This window comes from Natrix helvetica (genome assembly GCF_964273705.1).
Source record: "Natrix helvetica genome assembly, chromosome: 1".
Classification (NCBI taxonomy): Eukaryota; Metazoa; Chordata; class Lepidosauria; order Squamata; family Natricidae; genus Natrix; species Natrix helvetica.
Window position 1 is genome coordinate 273,489,472 of NC_138548.1, and position 15,215 is coordinate 273,504,686.

The 15,215-nt window shown below is 40.3% G+C and overlaps 1 protein-coding gene across 2 annotated transcripts in view; it reads left to right on the forward strand.

Moving 5' to 3' along the window:
- The window catches only part of PPP2R2B (protein phosphatase 2 regulatory subunit Bbeta), a 284,774-nt gene that overhangs the window by 196,236 nt on the left and 73,323 nt on the right, over window positions 1-15,215 (forward strand). For both annotated transcript variants that reach the window (XM_081936016.1, XM_081936017.1), the window contains exons 2-3: window positions 11,326-11,423; window positions 14,012-14,177. In XM_081936016.1, the coding sequence (XP_081792142.1) occupies window positions 11,326-11,423; window positions 14,012-14,177 (264 nt within the window). The remainder of the gene's footprint in view (window positions 1-11,325; window positions 11,424-14,011; window positions 14,178-15,215) is intronic.

Consider the following 15,215-nt stretch of genomic DNA (forward strand, 5'->3'; position numbering starts at 1 on the left):
CTGTTTCTTGAGAATTTTTTAAAACATGCCTCTTAATTAGAAGCTTAAATTTGAAATCCTTGTTTATGGTAGAGAGTAGTAATTTTTTTAAAAAATGGAAATTTGGGGAGCTGATTCTCAAATGTCTATGAAGAATTGTCAGGTATTACAAACAGGGTTCATTCAATACAGGTAATTCATCCTTCCTATTTTTCATAGGATGAGTTGTCCAAGGTTCCAGAAGTAACTCTTACTTCCCCATGGAGTAATAAACACATTAAAAGTATGGGGAGAGGCTGCATGACTCCTTCCATTTGGTTTATTTCTCATAACGTTTGAAATCAATTTCTAAAACATTCCCAGCTCTACTCAAGACGGTGTAGCCATTTCTTACTTGCTTTTATAATTAGTTCCATGTATATGCTTGAAATGTTTGGCATAAATGCTTTCGCGAAGATTTCATTGAGCTCAAAAGATTCATATTAGAAAACAGGGATTTATAAGAGCCGTGGTGAGACAGTGGTTAGAACGCAATATTGCAGGTTAACTCTGCCCACAGTAGGGAATTTGATCATGACTCAGCCTTTCATTTTTCTGAGGCCAGTAAAATGAGGCTCCAGATTTTGGGGGCAATATGCTGACTCTGTAAGCCACTCAGAAAGTGATGTAAAGCACTGTGGAGAGGTATATAAGTCTAAAAGCTATAATTATTGCTATTCTTTTCTCTTAAAAGCATATTTGAAAAAAATATTTTTATGTGCAGATTTTTATGGGGAATGGATTGCCTCAGTTAGTAACTTTTTGTTACAAACATTTTTAATTTCTTTCTTATAGCTTACATAATTATACCTCAAAGAAATCATGCACTATCAAAATCTTAACTTGTTATATTTTTGTGTCTTTATTGGTGTTAAGTTTAAGATCATACCTGAACTGATTCAAATTCTGCTTTGATGATAAACAATATAGTTTAGAAATACTTGAACAACTCTGTTTATGTACTGTATCTTTCTTGTGGCACTTCTGATTTGCAGTGTGAGATAGCTGATAGCTGAAATTGCTAAGCGTAACATCAGATTGAAGGAATTAAAGTAGACATTTCTAATATCGCGAAATCGAGAAGATCCATTTATGTGTCATCATTTGCTACTCAAAAATCAGTATTGATCTCAGTGGTAAGAATATATAGGAGTTGAAGTTCTATATACTCTTTATTTGAAGAGTTTCTGTTAAACAAAGACACTTGTTTCATCCCTACTTCCATTCAGCCCTACTTTTATTATCGTGCCAGTTGGTAGTATTTTCTGAGAGTTTTCAATTGCTTTTAATGATTGGATTGACCCAGTATGATTATTGGATTGCTTAATGATGAGATTGACACTGTCCCAGCTGCTGTAATATATGTGAAGTGTTTGAAATGGCAGGTTTCATTAGGAACTTTTCAGGAATTAAACTTTAAATCCCTTTCCTTCTTTCTTTCCTTTCCTTTCCTTCTTTCCTTTCCTTTCCTTGTTTTATGTATCTGCTATTTATCCTCATTTTTTTAATTATTACTGCTACTTCACAAACATCTCCAGGGCAAAAGACATGTCAATATATAATTCATGCAATGCACAGTTGAATAGGAATGAACAAGATAAAGTGGAATGCTCATAACCTGCTTCAACCTCTTCTGGAAAAAGATATGCTTTTACTGAAAGAACAAATTTGAAGAACAAGAAACCTTCTGGATCTTTTTCTGTGAATATTCAATTGGCAAACAATGACGATGAGTTCCATTTATCAGTGCTAAATTATTTGGCAGTTGGAAACTTTTGCTTCTATCCGCAAGTTAGATAACTTTGATTCCCCCCCCCCCCCGTCACACTGGGTATCTGATTTTGGCTTCTGATCTATTAAAATCTATGACCAAATTAATTTTGAGGCCATCTATGTCCGTGGAAACTTGCCTTGACCTTAAGGTAGGTCTTGGCTCTGGAATACTCAATAATCAAGGAAAATATATGAGTGTAAGTCAGGGGCATCGAACTCGATTTCATTGAGGTCCACATCAGGGTTGTGTTTGATCTTGGGGGGCTGGGTGGGTGTGGCCAGGGTGGGCATGGCCAGCTCAATATCACTCATGTCGGGGGAGCCTGTGGTGACCTGAGTACTCTGCCAGCGAAAACAGGCTCCCGAAGTCAGTTTTCGGCTGCAACCCTCTGCCAGTGAAAACAGAGCTTGGGAGGGATACACACAGCCTTCCCAAGCTCCGCTTTCATTGGCAGAGGCACTGCAGGCCTGTCCTTCACTGTTTCCAGGATGGCCCTGTGGGCCAGACCTAAGTACCCAGCGGGCCAGATCCGGACCTTGAGTTTGACACCTCTGGTGTAAGTGGTTTTTTTGCTACTTCTTAAGGCAAAGCATCACCAAGGAGAAAGTTTAATATAATTAAATAGAAAAGGCAAGTAATTAAATTGCTTAAAATTAAATTAAATTACTAACACACAAATATCTAAAATAATTGTGAAATATAAATGAGCATCTAGTTAGTAAACCCCACCACAATAAATCCAAATAGACATTGGATAGGATAGTTCAGGAGATCTTAATCTATTGTCCACAGCTCCGCAACCTTTCAAAGTTAAGACATTGCTGAATGAAGATACTTATGGTTGTGGCTATTGCAAAGTCCCTCAGTCACATGATCACAATTTAGGCACTTGGTAATGTCCTGCAGTCATATGATCACCATTTGTGGCCTTCACTGCTGGCTTTCAACAAGCATTGTCAATGAGGGAAGCAGAAAGTTGTAAATGCCAGTCACCTGATATCATGCCTAATGATCACACAGGATTCATCTAACGACTGGAACTACCATTGCAAAGCCGCACAGTCATGTGATGTCATGCTTTATAATCATGTCACTTAGCAATGGAGTTCCCAATCCCAACTACCATACTTAACCAAGGACAATCTGTAATTTAAAAAGAAGGCTAATAATACATAAAGGGGAAAAAATATAAAAATGACATCACATCCCTAGGAAAAGGAAAGGTCAAATTATGAAGAATGTTGCAGCCTTTGAAAATGAGATTTAATAGTTTTACAGTTTATTCTAGAATAACATTCAGCAAGGTTACGGTCTGAAAAATTTGCACAATCCACCATGTTTTCAATATTTAGTTCTTTTCCTTTCTATTTAGGATTTGAGAGATCTTTACAAACTCAACCCTAAGTTTACTTTTTGTACAGCTGCTTTGAAAAGATTGATATGGTGGGGGGGGGAATCTGCAAAAGGAGTTGATTACCTCTTGCTAACCCACCGCATGATCTGCATAATAAAATAAAAATTAAATAAAAAACTGACTTAGACTTCTGCAACTGGGATAACTGATTATGTCAACCAGAATAAGAAATGTACTTCCCTCCCTTTGCATTCTTTCAAGTCACTCTTTTAAAAAATTCAGGGTGGTGGGCAGTGAGGGACAGAAATATTATCAAAAGCATCCCACAGTTTAAATTCCGGCTTTTTTATTTTTTGCAGCTAACAAAAATTTATATTTTTCCTCCCTGGAGTTAAGATGTTCCTGAGAATTCAGTATTTATTTATTTATTTATTTTATTTATTTATTTAAACTTATTAGTCGCCCCCTCTCCCCACAGGGACTCGGGGCGACGTACACAAGCAACAATCAGCACAGTGTCATACAGAGGAGGTAAAAATAAATAAATAATTACAATACTAAAAAAGGTTAAAACCCCAATAACATTAATAGTTTAAAAACTAAAATTGACAATTAAAAATGACCTAGGGGTGGAAAAGTTGTTGAATTATGCCAGGCCGGCTAGCCGAAACAGGTGGGTCTTCAGTTTACTGCGGAAGGAGCGGAGATCGGTTGTTGTTCTAATGTCTGGGGGGAGGTCGTTCCAAAGGGTAGGGCCCGCCACAGAGAAGGACCTACTCCTGGGCACCGCCCTCTGACAATCTCTAGAGGACGGCACCCGGAGGAGACCCTCCCTGTGTGAGCGAATGGGTCGCAGGGATGTATGGGGCAGGACACGATCCCGCAGGTAACTAGGCCCTATGCCATGGAGCGCTTTGAAGATGGTAACAGTATTGTCCCATCCACTTGCTGTCCAATTGTGTGGGTGGAATATATTAAAAATATCTCTTAAAATAATGCTGAGCTCTATGTGTATATTTTAGGAGGAGTCCCCCCCTCCTAATTCTAACCTATTGCTCATAATGAAATCAAATCCAGTCTTCAGAATACTTAGCCTTGGAGCAGTAAGAAACATAAATGCATTTCAGAAAGGAGAAAACTACGGAGTGATATCATCTGCCACTTGGAAAATGAAGGGTCACCATGGAAACTGTTTTTGTTGAATTGCTTTTATTGAAGGGAGGCGCCCAAGATGCAGGAAAGCAACTAAAAGGCAAGATTTCTTATTCTTCCTCCTGCTGTTTCTACCAATATGCCGCTGGAGTCCTTTGAGTGAAGTTAGTAATTGTACATCATTCAAATGTTGATTGCCTAGAAATCCAAATTAATATGATAGTGTACTAGCTTTTAAACGAAGTTGCTTGAAGTAGCAGGCAACAAGCAGCTTCAGATTATATTAATATACAAGAATGTCAAAAGCAAACCTGAAAAGCAGCAATATCTCAGTAAGAGCTGACATGTATTTTAATCACATGTAACCCATCAGTTTGAAACAATGAGAGCATCTTATAAGCTAATTAAGGAAGGAAGTGACTGAACAACCAAGAAGGACCAAGCCTGTCCTCTGAAATGCCCATTTCTCATCCAAAGTGCTCCTTTGATCTCACCCATTCATTTTTTAGCAATATTGCAAGAAAGAATATGGATCCGAAAGTATACATTTAGCCAAATTGGTGTCTTCCGTTCTTTCTGTTGGTGCAGTGTTGGAATACAGGCACGCACGCACGCACACACACACACACACACACACATACACACACACACACAACACAGAGGTTTCTAACCTGATGCCTTTAACCACTATACCAAATTGGGTGCCGTCTAAGCTCTCTTACTGTAAGATATTTGAATGAGTTGCAGTGGTGCAATGGTTAGAAGGTAGTATTGCAGGCTACTTCTGCAGTCTGCCAGCTACCTGCAATTTGGCAGATCAGATCTCAGCAGGCTCAAGGTTGACTCAGCCTTCCATCTTTCCGAGGTGGGTAAAATGAGGACCCAGATTGTTGGGAGCAATATGCTGACTCTGTAAACTGCTTAGAGAGGGCTATAAAGCACTGTAAAGTGGTATATAAGTCTAAGTGCTATTGCTGTTGCTAGTTTTCTTACCTGGAATCTGCTTTTCTCTCGTTTAAAATACTATTCCCTGTCAGTGTCGATGGAGATGCCTCCTGATTTCAGACTGACTGCATGGCTCCACAATCAAACAAGGCAAAGGTTTTTTTTAAAAAAATCCATAAAGATGCATGTACAGAAAAAGAATGCAAGATCACCATCCCATTATGAAGCTTCTATGCTGTACATTGATGTCAATTAGCAATGTTAGTTTCTGCATACAAAATTGTCAGATTTGTCACCATTATGTTGGTCATTGAATCCCAGAGCAATTACATGAAATACACTTTGTGAAATGAGACTGAGTTTTTACAGTTTATGTGGGTGGTTCACAGGGATTTACATCCAGATAGTTGGTATATATTTGATTTGCCATAAAATAAGAGTTCTTCAATATTTGTTTTTCCAGTCCGGTCAAAGTGGGTAATCCATTTTATAGAACTTGATGTTGTTTTTCCATTTGTATCCTGGGGCTAATGTTCATGTTTCAATTAAATTCTGATTGGTTGGCTGTATGGTAATAATGATGCTTTCACAAATACTATCTAAATGGATTGCATGTGCCATGGCTGTATTTAAACAGCTGTGTAGCTGATTCAATGAAGTTAATTTTAAACTATTGCAAATTAAACTAGAGAATAGCCATTCCAGTAATCTTTCTGCTGTAGAGTTAAGTGGCTAAAATATGCCAATTTTACTTTCTTTCATTTTGAATGAACAAGAAACTTTAAAAACAATGGAAATCCAGAATAGGCCTTTAGCTGGTGAAATTGGGGCAGTATTTCTCAGCCTTGGAAACTTTAACATGTGTGGACTTCAACTCCCAGAATTCCCCAGCCACACGCAAGTTGGCAAAGTTGAAAAAGACTGAGTTAGGACAACCTGGAGAAAATTTTCTAAAGTTAGGAATGAAGCAGCATAGAGCTCACTATTCATCTGCCTTATAGACAGCAGAGAGTGGGAAGAGCGGATATAAAAAGGACAGACATTATACAGACAGAGCCATGGATCATAGAGTGAATAATTTAGGCACAATCAAGTTGTAACTTGCAAGGAAATGCATCACCACATATGAAGACGAGGATCTTTAACATACCGTCTAAGAAATTTACGATTTTCTACTTGTTCATATTCTTGAAAGCAGAAGTAAACATCCAAGACACAAATTGGCCACCATGTGATTTTATTCCTTGTAATGTCACATTTCTATATATGAAATATCTTCATAGTGGTGAGCATCACTTTCCCAGTGGTGGGATTCAGCCAGTTTGCACCACTTTGGGAGAACCGGTTGTTAACTTTCTGAGCAGTTTGGTGAACTGGTGGTTGGAAGAAATCATTAGGGCAGCGAACCTGTTGTTAAATTATTTGAATCCCACCACTGCACTTTCCCCAACTCCTGATACAGAAGGCAGCGTTAGAATCAAACCCAACGCGATGATTCCATTTCTCCCGATCTGCTAAATAAATACGAAGTGGCAGTGGATCCGTATCTTTGTAAGATACTGTGTTAATAGAGACAACATTTTGAAAAAAAGATAAAGGGGATAAAGAAATGTTCAGTATTTATTTTAATTATAGCTCTTTTCCAGGGGTGAAATTCAATTTTTTTACTACCAGTACTGTGGGCATAGCTTGGTGGGCGTGGCAGGGGAAGGATATTGCAAAATCTCTATTCCCACCCCGCTCTTGGGCCAGCCAGAGATTGTATTTGCGGGTTCTCCGAACTACTCAAAATTTCCGCTATCGGTTCTCCAGAACCTGTCAGAACCTGCTGAACTTCACCCCTGCTCTTTTTTCTAAGTTCCATTTCTTACCAGTGAAATTCCAAATGCACGATTATGAAAATGTAAATGTCTTTAGCAGTAAAGGTTATTTTTAAGTAGAGTTTGAAATACATTTAGATTATGCAGCAACATTACTAACATGGGGTTGGGGGACAATCACAATTTCCTTTCAACAAAAGGCCTTGTGCCTTTGAACGTGATAAGGTTGTGTAGTGTCATCTCTCGTTTCTATATTTGCAGAAGTAGCAAGATTCTAGGGAAAGAGCTCCATGTGCTGCCTATGAGAATCATCATGGCAAAGGTTTTTACACCAGCATTATAGAAATAGCCCTCGGATGACAAGGCAGCACAAGCTATCAGCTGGGGAGAAAGATAGTTGCTTTTGGAAATTAGAATGAGATATAATGGCTGAACTGAAAAAACACCTTGTAAAACATTTCTTTGTGACCATAGGAAGTGGTATTCAATAGCATCTGTGTTTTGCTTATTGGTATTCCTTTGTGAGATTAAGATATATCTCTGGCAAGAATAATAATTTGCATATTTATGTTTTGTGTGAGTAGGTGTGTGTGTAGGTGTACATATTTACACACACCCACGCACATGCACACACCCATAGCCCAACTATGTGTTTTTATTTTGATTTGGGTTTTTTTGTATTTTAAGGATTTTAATTCTTTTATTGTAAGCTGGCTAGAGTAAATGTGAGATGAGCAGCTATACATATTATAGTTCTTTATGCTATTATTATTGGATTGCAGTTAATGTCGAGAACCAGTATGCTTTCCAAACCTAGAATGATTTCTATAGTATAAATAGGTGCCGTTATCTGAGTTCGGCTGGAAGGAATTGTGGAAGTTCAGTCAAATCCAAAACCAAACCTTTCCTTTTTCCTCATCTCTGCAGCAATCGTAGGCAGAAAAGAAGAGGGATTCATGTACAGCCATGGCTGTGCTATTCTGTTCACACAGATCATAGTTTAGTCTTATCTCTGAAACAGCTGATGACTGAAATGCATAAGAGATGCACACATTCTATTTACTCTTGACATCCAAAGGTTATGCACAACAGATCTCATTTCAGGATTATGATTGCACATTTAGGTCTTTTTATTAGACATGACTATAGAAAGTTACAGTATTCTGATATTTACAGTCTTCTTAGCAGCAGTACTGAAAGCTTCTGAAGAAACTGAAAAAGCTTATGTAAATACTAGATTTAAACCAAGTAACATTTTCAGATCTAGTCTTCTCGCAGTGAAGATGGATGCCAAAGGGTCAGAATGTGTGAACGCTTGCTTCATTTTTTAAAAGACAATGTGGTTAGCAGTACTCCTGCCTCTGAAGTCTTCTCCCTCCCTTCACAGTCATGCTTTACATTTGCTGAAACCTGCACTCAATGTAATCACTGAAGGCAGAGAGGGAGTAATTGCAGCAAAATTAACCTCTGACTTTCCCCCCACTAAGAATAGCCCTGATAAAACTACTCATCAGCAGTTTACCTTGATGCAGTGCAAACTCTTCCATTCTGCTTATTTAAAACACATTATTTGTAATTTCTCTGCACCAGAGTCTTTGTTTTTCTTTTAGCTGCTACATGCATATTATTGCATTATATTTTAAATTGCAAAGATGAGTCAGTACTAAATATAATACCATAAATATTATAGCTATTGATATAGCTAATATCAAATTTCTAGAATCCATGACCTGGGAATTGATTTGAGGACTGGACAAAGTGACAAAAGAGGAACTGCTTGGTGTAATGGTGAACATGCTGGATTAGAAACTAGGAGAGTGACTTCTAATCCCACTTTAGGCATGAAATCTGGCTCCTTGATTTTGGGGCAATCACTCTCTCTCAGCTCAGACAACTTCACCAGGTTGTTGTTGTGTGAGAAAATAGGAAATTGGAATATTAGGTATGTTCACTAGTTTTGAGTTGAACAAAAACATAGTTTTTAAAAAGTTAGCATCATCACCATCATGTTCTTCATTGAACTGCCAATAAGAGAAAATATGGAATACTTTAAATACAAGAAAACCCATCAGACTTAATTTCTGAGTGAATGTGTTTAGAATTACACTACTTTTTACTTTGTATAGATTGTGCTATTTTATATCAGGGGCGTCAAACTTGATTTCATTGAAAGCCACATCAGGGTTGTATTTAACCTTGGGGGGCCAGGTGGGCATGGCCAGGGTGGGCGTGGCCAGCTTGACGTTACTCATGTTGGGGGCACCTGTGGTGGCCTGGTTGGGGCTAGAGGGGAGCTTCTTGCAGCCTTCTACCAGTGAAAACAGAGCTTGGGGGGGCACATGTGGTCCTCCCGGGCTATATTTTTGGCCGTGATGGCCTCCTGCAGTCCTTTGCCACAAAAACAAAGCTCGCGCATGGCCCTCCTGAGCTCTGTTTTCATTGTCAGAGGCTCCGCGGGCCGGTGCTTAGCTGTTTCCAGGGCAGCCCTGCAGGACAGATCTAAGCACTCCATGGGCCAGATCCGGCCCACAGGCCTTGAGTTTGACACCCTTGCTTTATATGAACTTCACTAATAATTCCAAACCTGGAAAATCTCAGATCAAACATCTTTGTTTGGCCTTTCTTTTTCCATCTAAAGGATTTGTTTTTTGTTTCTTCTGCTTCCATTCTCTTCTCAGTTCTGGACCTTTTTCCAAAACTAATGATTTCATCTCTATCCTTCATTAAGATTGGGGATATTGGTATAATAATAATTGAGAGAAGAACAAATATGGAAGGCAGATGTGCACTCCTTTTAGTCCCACAAGTGATTTATATTGTGAAATCAGAAAAAGTGCCCCCAGTGAGGCCAGCTCTTCTTTTGACCTATGATGTTCTTCCCACTGGAAAATGATAGATCTACTCAGAGGCTACTCCAGAAAGACGAGAGATTATTTGTTCACTGTTGCAATAAAAAAGTAATGTCCTCCTGTTCATATTGTGCCATTAATATAGAATTTAATTTGTAACATTGCGTGTCTATACTGTATACGTCCTGTGTGGTTATAAATGTGCCAGTTATACAGGATAGTGCGTCTTTTGAAAGCCGATTCTATTGGGGTTGATCCAGCTAATGGAAAGCAGCGAGAAAAGAAAGAAAGAATGGTTTAATATTACAAAGTTTCAAGTTACCTGTTGCTGTTTCCTGATGCTCTAAATGAGAAGCGTGGCAAAATATCTCATATTGTTTCATGGTTTTGAGGCAGGGAATAGGATATGTGCTGGAAGAGTTACTGAATCTTACTAGTCACGTTGTAGTAGAAACAAATTATTATTATTATGAGAGATGCTGACCCTTTCTGTGGAATCACATTTCTGTCAATCGCAGTTCAAGAGCTAGAAAAGAGAATTTGGCCTCCGCTTGCAAATCAAAACTGTAACATAATTATACAAGTCTCTGGTGCTGGTTCAGATCCTGAGTTGTTCCAGAAATTATTAGTTAAGGTTAAAACAAGTTCATAACTCATCCTCTTGAATGTATGCATCTTTAAACAAGCAAAATGATTATTTCAACATGGCCTGATTCTTTCTAGCACTAGAAATACATAGTGCCTTGATTTTTTGTTCTTTTTTAAGTGAAAACCATTGGCCAATCAAGAAATGTACTGTCCATCAACTAAATCCTTTAACCAGTTATTTGCCCTTTGGCCTTGGCTCTATGCAGCATCAGGACAAGTGGGAAAAGGGGGATCATACTGAAAGTGTGTGAATGGAGCTTAGAGCCGCAATACAGGTAGTCCTCGACTTACGACCACGATTGAGCTCAACATTTATGTTGCCAAGTGAGAAAGTTAGTAACATGGTTGTTAAGTGAATCTGGCTTCCCAATTCACTTTGCTTGTCAGAAGGTCACAAAAGGTGGATCACATGACTTTTGGACACTGCGACTGTCATAAATATGAGTCAGTTGATAGGCGTCTGCATTTTGATCACGTGACCATGGGAATGCTACAAGTCTGTGATAAATGCGAACACTTTTTTCAGTGTTGCTGTTAACTAATTGAACTGTTGTAAGTCAAGGACTAGCTGTATCCTTCAGGAACAATGCTTATGAATTCCCTTAACAAGATTCAAGTGTGATTGGAAATCTAAAATGCTTCGTAGAAATTCCACCAGAGAGGCAAGGGCTTCTTCCTCTGATTGTATAGGCAGTGATGTTCTGAGATGCCAGTGCAAAGCTGGTCTGCGGTTAACTTAAATTGCCTTTGTCTCTTTCTTTTTAGCTGATATTATCTCTACAGTAGAATTCAACCACACAGGAGAATTACTAGCGACAGGGGACAAGGGGGGTCGTGTTGTAATATTTCAACGTGAGCAGGAGGTAAGTGCTGGTGAATGCAAAAATGCCCATTTTTACCCTTTTAAAAGAAGTTGCCTGCTGTTTCCTAATCTTTGTGTGTCACTCTTTACCCGGCTTCTATTGCACCGCACAGAAAATTGCAAAAAAAAAAAAAAAAAGCCATTAAGATCAATCGGGCAGCTTCTTTAAAAAAAAGAAACAACTCTACAAATGTTGGATTTTCTTGAATCCCTTTGCATCCTGGAACAATAATTGCAGGCAGAGGATTTCAGTCTGCTGCTGAAATGTCATAAATGCAAGCAGAACTTTAGTTGTAATGCTTTTGAAGTCTGCTTTGTTTTAAATTAGCAGGATCCCACCCTTCCCAAATTAGTATAACGTAAAGAAACAAACAAACACATACCAAGCTTTGTTATAGTTTATGTTGATGGGATGCACTGTTCTCCTGAACGATGCTCTGGATCTATGCCAACATATAAGAAAAACTAAATATACAAATAGAATAGAGTTTAAGAAGCCTTTCCATACTAGTAAATATTATATTTTGATTGGTGTCGTGGTTAAGATGCTAGACTAGAAATTTACAGGACACTGTGAGTTTTAGTTCTACCTTACACCCTGCTTTGCAGGTACAAAACAGCTTTCTGATCTGGGTATAGGCCAGGGGTGAAATGCTACCGGTTCGGACCGATTTGCCTGAACCGGTAGTTAAAATTATTACCGGTTCCCCGAACCGCTTTTTCCAACGATCAACTGTGACTTGTGATTTATATTAGCTAGAAAGCTAATCTAAATTGTGTGGCACAGCGGATTCCCCCCCCCCAACCCGGCTGTTCTACTTACCTTTGAAGGCATGCTTGGTAGCAGGATCCGCCCGGACGTCATGTCCGTTTTTTATGCTCTGTACCTGCGCGTAAGGCCCTGCGCATGCACGGAGATAGATTTGCATGCACTCACCTTTGTGAACCGGTAGCGAAGATAAGTTGATTTCACCCTGGGTATAGCCAGATAGTACCATTCAGAAGTGCTTCAGTATCATATTCTGGTCCTTTGAAAATAAAATCAGACATGAGTAATTTTGTTCAGTTTACTACTGTATTTTTATTACTCTGTTATTTATTTAAGCCTTTAACATATACAAGGTGCAAAGTAAGAGAAAACAGCAGAGTTTTTAGTGACATTATATCCCAGCGATGGTGAATCTTTTTTGGCTCGCGTGCCACAAGTGGGGGGGAATGCAGGGGGTCGTGTGCGGGCGTGCCGCACCCATAATGCAATGTGCGACCCCCCCCAGTGCATATGCGCACACAACAGGCACGACCCCCCCCCCATTTTTACATGCTTTTTTCACCCTCCCCAGGCTCCAGAGGCTTTATAGGAGCCTGGGGAGGGTGAAAAGAGCCTCCCCCCCCCCGGAGGCCCTCCGGAGGCTTCAGGGACCATCCGGAGGCTTCCCTGAAGCCTTCGGAACGCTTAAAACAACCTTCCGAGGAAACTGGAAGTGACTTCCGGTTTGCTCAGAGGGTCGTTTTAAGTGTTCCGAAGGCTTCAGGGACCGTCTGGAGGCTTCCCTGACGCCTTCGGAGCGCTTAAAACGGCCGTCCGAGCAAACCGGAAGTCACTTCCGGTTTGATTGGAGGGTCATTTTAAGCATTCCGAAGGCTTCAGGAACCTTCCGGAGGCTTCCCTGATGCCGTCGGAGCGCTCAAAACGACCCTCCGAGTAAACCAGAAGTCACTTCCGGTTTGCTCGGGGGGTCGTTTTAAGCATTTCGAAGGCTTCAGGGAAGCCTCCGGACGGTTCCTGAAGCCTCCGGAGGGCTCTGGGGGGGCGGGGGAGGCTCTTTTCGCCCTCCCCAGGCTCCTATAAAGCATCTGAAGCCTGGGGAGGGCGAAAAAATGGCTTTTAAAAACGGTGAACTCAGCTGGCCAGCGCGCGCATGCGTGCGCTGGCCAGCTAACAGGGCAGTGCCTCGCGTGCCCTGACAAATTGCTCTGCTTGCCACCTGTGGCACGCGTGCCATAGGTTCGCCATCACTGTTATATTCCTTTCCCTTCCATTTATTTCCCAATGCTAGCCTAAATATAGAAGGATTTTGCTACTATCTGTTTCAGTCCTTTCATCTTTTATTTTCTGTTGGTCTCCCAATTCTTTTTCTAGAAACCATATTCCAGATATTTAAGGTAGCCTTGCTCTGTGAATTCATTTATTACATTAAATGTGTGGTAGGTTTGTATATTAGAACTGTGTCCTTTCTATTGGAGAGAATTTTGTGCACAAGTCAAGCTGGATTTGTTCTTTGAATTGAGCGGTTGTTGCTTCATGCCAATTTGTCTCTTAAATTGAATGATAGGGATTGATGCATTCTTGAATCAAAATGAAACAAAGATGCCCTTCCTGCTTCCTGTCACCAGTGAACATAGAAAGTGACACAGGAGGAGAGGGCATTGTGCAAGAAATAGCTCCGCTTTGGTACTTTAAACTGCAATGTGTCACCGTAATCAGACATTTTCCTCTTAACAATCTTCAGAGAACAAAAGAATCAATTGAAAATTTGCTAGCTCTGGCACGTCTAAGAATCCCTTTATGTTTCTTTCCCACTCCTGCAGAGCAAAAATCAGCCCCATCGCAGGGGAGAATATAATGTTTACAGCACATTCCAGAGCCATGAACCTGAGTTCGATTACCTGAAGAGCTTAGAGATAGAGGAGAAGATCAATAAAATACGATGGCTCCCACAGCAAAATGCAGCCTATTTCCTTCTCTCCACCAATGGTATGTTATAACAACAGGTACTTTTTTTTTTGCTTTGCTTCCCAGCCAAAATATCCTGCTTTGATGGGTTGTGCTCATTCATACTTGTAATCTCTCTACAGGACAAGTATTTATTGCTCTATTTGATCCAGAGAAAGGAACTCAAGAGCGATTGTGCTGGAGATATCCCTAATGTTGAATTTTCTCTCTTACTTTCTGTAATATGTCTTAAAATCCCCAAAGCATATTCCGCCAGATCATTTACAAGATAAAGAAAGACCCAGCCTCACAACATCCGGCGGATTCCTTCGGTATCTTCTGATACGCGGGTTGTAATTTCACAATTTTGGAATCAGAGGCAGCCCCAATCCTTCTGAAAAACACCAGGTAGGGAAAGGGAGCTATATGTTCTGACCTAGTCTTCCCCAAAAAGCACGAAGCAGATCCCTGGTCCCGACAAAACCCCCTTTATTAAAGAAAAGTGAATTCCTCTCATTCAGATTCAGCAAAGCCCTTGTAAACAGTCTTTCAAATGTGAACTTATGACCACAGACCTTATCTAGCTTGGAAAGCTGCCATGTAAATATTTTCCAAATGCAGTGCTGTGCAAGGAAAGACTTGGCACAGAGTCTTTGAGATTCACGGACAGATCTTCACACTCCTGAAACGAATGAACGAACAAATGAATTGTTTCCTGCAAAAGCCCACTCCCCTTTCACTCCTCTTTTATTTCCTATGGGAGGGGCCATTCACTGCCCACCTGTAGCTTTACGGCCAAGTAAACCCTGATTTCTTAGCTCTTCTTTTCTTCTGGCAGCTCTATGCATGTGCACACTGGGAATAGGGTCCAGCTGTTCCTCTACCTCACTGCTGTCTAGCTCCAAAGACAGCTGAGAACTGCCATACAGCCTTGGCCCCATCTCTGCCTCCGACGCAGAGCCTTCGTCTGAGCCTTTCCCAGCTTCCAGGACTGGCCCATGTTCCTCCCCAACCTCCTCATTGTCTGACTCTGCTCTCAGCTCCGCTGGCCGCTGGCGGGCCACAACACTACAATAGATG